Consider the following 5392-nt stretch of genomic DNA (forward strand, 5'->3'; position numbering starts at 1 on the left):
ACTGAGCCCATTTTCCATTAGTGATGGACCTAATGGTGGGCTATAAGGTGGGCTTACCTTATACACATTTACATGAATTTATTCACTGTTGTTGATTGATCCAGACAGTTTTGCATATCTTGATTTATTTGGCTGTGTTTACACAGGCAGTCTAATTCTGATCATTTGCCAGTAATTTGTCTTTTGACCAACCAGATCAGATCTTTTGCCAATAATAAAGATCAGAATTGGGCTTGCTATTTAAAAGCAGCCTTAGATACTTCAATTTAAGTAAGGAATTCAATGTCATGAACTTCTTCTGGTGTAAAAAAATGTATATGACAATATTTCCCAAAATATTTTACACGTCTGATTTTCGCCATCCTCACCCCCATTCATTATTGCGACTAGCCTATAAGTAACAACACACAAGTCAACATCACAAAAATCGAACAATCAGGCCAGAAAATGTCACACTAATGTTTAGCTTATGTTTTAGGGTACAGACCTACAGGTAGTATGTTTTTACAAGTCTGTCTGATTTTAGCCATCCTAACTCCATACACAATAGGATTTAAAAGTGGCTGGCACATCACAAAGTACACTGATAAAAAAGTGTGAAGCACAGTTGGAACATTTCTCATAGGCCTATCAAATCTACTCTGGAGCAGATTTAAGAAGCAGCCGAAAGAGAAGTTGAGCAGCGAGGCCAGATGAGGAGTACAGGTGCTGAAAGCTTTTTGTCTGGTCTCGATGGAAGATTTCAAGCAAATAGTCAGAATTTTAATATAAGAGAACAAAATAGTAATTAAAGGGATAGCGACAGATAAAACAATACTGTAGAGTCCATAGATGTTATTAACTGCCGTGTCTGAAGTTGAACAGGCAAGTTTCACTACCAGGTAGTTGTCACAATACACTTTGTCTATAACGTTCCCACACAATTGCAAACGAATAGTTAAAGACAGTATTATGCTGAATTTTGCAAAAGAGTACAACCATATTACACAAATTAAAATACACACCCTGTTGGGTGTCATGATGATGTTATACTGTAGTGGATAACATATAGCAAGGTACCTGTCATAGGACATGGCTGCTAAATTGCTTAATTCAATAGATCCATATGTGTATATACAAAAGATCTGTAGGTAACAGCACACAGTGGAAACTGCATGGTCATCTGAAACCAAATGAGTAATGAGAGCAGGAAACAAACCAGCACTACCATACAAGTCATTCACAAACAAACTGCACAGAAACAGATACATGGGTTCATGAAGGCTTCTCTCCATACAAATAACTACAATAAGCACTGTGTTCGCAAAAACTATGGAGACGTATAAGACAGTTATTATAATGAAATACAAGTACTTTAAGTGTCCACTGTCACTATATCCAGCTAGCATAAATGACATGAATTGTGTTGAGTTCTCCATTTTCCCAATAGTACCTATAGAAGTATTTGGAGATATATTTAGTTCACAAGACAAGGATAACAGTGTCTATCAGGTGAAATTATGAATCTCTTATTGATTCATAATTGCTTCATTCTTAGAATTGCCATTGATTATCAACTCTTTGCATTATTGCCACAGTATTAGTCTTGAACGTGATTTCCCCCATAGGCATCACCATGGAAAAACAATGTTACCTGTGACTGTAATGGACATTGAGTACAACGTACAGCAAACTTCATTCATCCCTAGTGTAGTTCAATAATATTCATATTTTGAATAACAAATACAATTGACACACTGTCTCAGCTTACCGGTCTTTGCTCTACTGTTACACTTACAAACACTACAATCATAGTGTGTGAATCAAACAGGATGCTAGTCGTGCAGAGCTGTGGTTTGGTAACACTCCCCGGCATTAGTCACATACAACTCCACACCAGAGACCAGGGTTCAATGCTTGTGTCAATCCTTCTCACTGTTTCTCCCACTTGCCTGTCTCCTCTGATTTTCTTACTGTCTGAATAAAGTCAAAACACAAATAAAGATACATAAATATACATATATATATATATTTTAAAACAGGATTTAAGTGTAGATCACCTGGTATCTTTCTCCAGACTGCCGTGGTATAGACATAGGCCTTCTACTGTATGTTCTGTGTCAGTGGGCTATTCCACACTAAACTACTGTCACATCACTGACCTTTCACACCTTTTAAAGGAAGAAAACCCCCAGTATACAGCAGTGTGTTTACTTGAACTCCAATGACACCAATAATTATATTGTCATGGTGTGACTCTCAGCATCCCATGGGTGGTTAGGTTAGTGCAGTGCCGGCTCAGCCAATAAGCGAAATAAGTAGCCTGCAAAAGGCTAGAGCCGGGGTGTGCTGCATGGTTCATCCCCATTTTCATGTGATCTGGAGCAGTTAAATTAAATCGACAATAGAGTGTGTGTGTGTGTGTGTGTGTGTGTGTGTGTGTTAGTGATGCGTGAGTTGACTCATAACCTGCAGTCCCTGCGGTTATATCTGCGGGTAAGGCGGTTAAGGATTATTAAATAGAAAACAATAGCCTACCTTAAAACATAAAAAAAGGTATAATTCCTGTGCAATTTATATTTCTCTATAGGCGACATTGAGGTTTTTCTTTCATTATTTTAGGCTATATCGCATTAGTGTGTAAACCTTTAGGGCCAAACTGTAGGCGCGCCAAATAGCACACATGCCAATCCCCAAATGCTTTTGGAACAGGCAGAGAAGGTTAATGTCGATACACGGATGCAAAAAGGACAATGCCAGAGTTTAATTCAATAAGAGAAAAGCTGCAAAATGGAGAGTTGAAAATAAAGAGAAAAGTAATGTTTGGGAAATATTTGGTGAAGTGGTAAAAGAGGATGATAGCAGTGTCAGCTATGTTATGTGTGATGATTGAGGCACTATACAAATTAGACACTCACAAGATGGGGACTTCAAATAGACCTATGGCAGGTCAAGGGAACTGTAGCCTATTGTTCAGATGGGTTAAATGAAAACTGAAATCTGGACACAGACTGTAGGTCTATAGCCTCTCACATAGCCTTAATATTAACTCCTACAAAATTAAGCATTTCTTGCAGTAAAATGACACACCAAATGTAGGCAAAATTTGGACTCAGGAACAGGAGTGGAGAAGTATAATTTATTTATTTCAGCATCTTAAGAGAATGCAAATGCGCAGTTAGATACCGTCTGTATAGAGCTGCTATCTTTATCAGCATCATAAAAGCTGATAGTATTTCAACCACATAAAATATGCATCCAAGCCAAACTGAAATCTTATCAGAAACATGTTGGGTCATTTTCTAAGCTTTCTATATCCTTATAACCGGTCAAGCTGATTTTGCACAGAAAACCTTTCCAGTTTTTTTGTTATTGCATTTTCTGCCCAGTCCCTAAAAGTCTTGGCTCCATGAAAGAACCAGAGATGAAAGAGGAAACTTTACAGATGTCAACTAAATTGAAGCATTCATTCTATCGATTTATGATATTATTCTGGTGAGCAAGGGTTTATTTTGTCTTCTAGGGCAACATACGACAGAAGAGAAGCTGCATGTATCTAATTATAGACAAGTTGACTAACAAATAGCCTACCAAAATGTCAGAAATGATAAGCAGAAACATATCGAAATAATAAAAAAATAGAGTTCAATGTAGTCATGATTGCATGAAGTACTGTGCGTTTCCTGGAGTCTGTTCTGGACTTGGGGACTGTGAAGAGACCCTTGGTGGCATGTCTTGTGGGGTATGCATGGGTGTCTGAGCTCTGTGCTAGTCGTTTGAAAAGACAGCTTTGTGCTTTCAACATGTCAATACCTCTCACAAAGACAAGAAGTGATGCAGTCAATCTTTCCTCTACATTGAGCCAGGAGAGATTGACATGCATGTTATTGATGTTAGCTCTCCTTGTACATTTAAGGCCCAGCCGTGCTGCTCTGTTCTGGGCCAACTGGAATTTGCCTATGTCCCTCTTTGTGGCACTTGACCATATGACTGGGTAGTAGCCCAGGTGCGACAAAACTAGGGCCTGTAAGACTTGTTTTGTTGATAGCGATGTCAAGAAAGCAGAGTAGTACTTTATTACGGACAGACCTCTCCCCATCTTAGCTACCATTGCATCAATATGTTTTGACCATGACAAAACATGTGATGATCATATAAGAATTGTTCAGGAAGGCAAGTATCTGGAATGTTAACAATGCTCTTTCTTCATTGCATTCCGCTGCCTGGAAAAATGTATCAGCTTTGATTTACTTTGAGCCACAGTAACGTGTTTGTATTTGTTCCATACCGGTCATGGGTCGCTTTGAAGATTTCCCCAGACAGATACCGACCAACTCTACCAAAGTACTTCTATCTCTTCCCAGGCCTCTGAGTAGTTGTGATGGTTGATGAATTGTACTGTATTCACAATGAGAATAGGGGCAGAACATTGTTTTACACTCCTGTTAAGACCATCACCAGTATGTTTTGATTGTATTGTTATAATGAACCTTTAAAAGTTTTAGCATATTATTTTATTATCAGCAAATTAAAATATCCTCCTGTAGGGCTACTGGGTAGCCTAGGTAGTCTTTTGTTCCAGTCCTGCACCAACACACCTGATTCAGCTAATCAAAGTCAAGATGAGCAGCTAATTAGTAGAATCAGGAGTGTTAGCGCAGGGCTGGAACAAAAGTGTATAGGGTAGGCTACCCAGTAGCTCACCAGGAGGAGGATTGGCCACTCCTGTTTTAACATTTAGAAGATAAGCAGATAAGTCTGGATAAAACCACCATCTGCGGGTCGGAAAAAAACAGATGCATCCGGTTTTCAGAGCAAATGGAAAGAGAGCCTGTGATTCAGCCATCTTAACTCCTTTTCCACATTTACTGGATTGGTTGAACAGTGCAAAAGAGAACCTTCCCCAACAGCTTTTTTTTCTCTCGTCAGGACCAGAAAGAAAGAAACACCACTCAGCCATTTGTTTTACGCCTGCTACATTAGGTTAGGGTGACACAAATGAGAGAACATCTCACTCTGACCATTTTAGTCTCCATAACCGAGCTGTTAGACTAAGTTATCTAGACAGGTTAGTGACTATAACTGTCATGAATCCCGCTTCCTGAGTCTGTTTCTGCCTGTGTTGCCTGTTTTCTGTTCTGAAGTCTGTTTCCTGAGGTTCCTGAATGCACCCTGTCTGGTTGCCTGGCGACGAAGCTAGGCGGGAGATCTCTCTATTACCCGCACCTGCATCTCATCAGCTATCTGCACACCTGGTCCTGATCATCACCTCTCCACTTCATAAGCTCTGACCTGACATCCATTCCCTGCCGGATCGTTAGCCATGAACATAATTTTCCCGGAACAATTCACCCCACCCCTGCCTGGTCGTCGGTGGCTTCTGTGACACCATTGGAACTGCCTATTCACTCCC

At 39.7% G+C, this 5392-nt stretch overlaps 1 protein-coding gene across 1 annotated transcript; it reads right to left on the minus strand.

The window, feature by feature from the left end:
* Positions 1 to 467: 467 nt before the first annotated feature.
* On the minus strand, positions 468 to 1418 carry LOC311101631 (olfactory receptor 11A1-like; the record flags this gene model as incomplete). Its single annotated transcript, XM_084142763.1, has 1 exon — positions 468 to 1418. The coding sequence occupies one exon, from the start codon at positions 1416 to 1418 to the stop codon at positions 468 to 470; it is 951 nt and encodes a 316-aa protein (XP_083998889.1).
* Between the last annotated feature and the right edge of the window lie 3974 nt (positions 1419 to 5392).

This window comes from Coregonus lavaretus (genome assembly GCF_964263955.1).
Source record: "Coregonus lavaretus genome assembly, chromosome: 26".
Classification (NCBI taxonomy): domain Eukaryota; kingdom Metazoa; phylum Chordata; class Actinopteri; order Salmoniformes; family Salmonidae; genus Coregonus; species Coregonus lavaretus.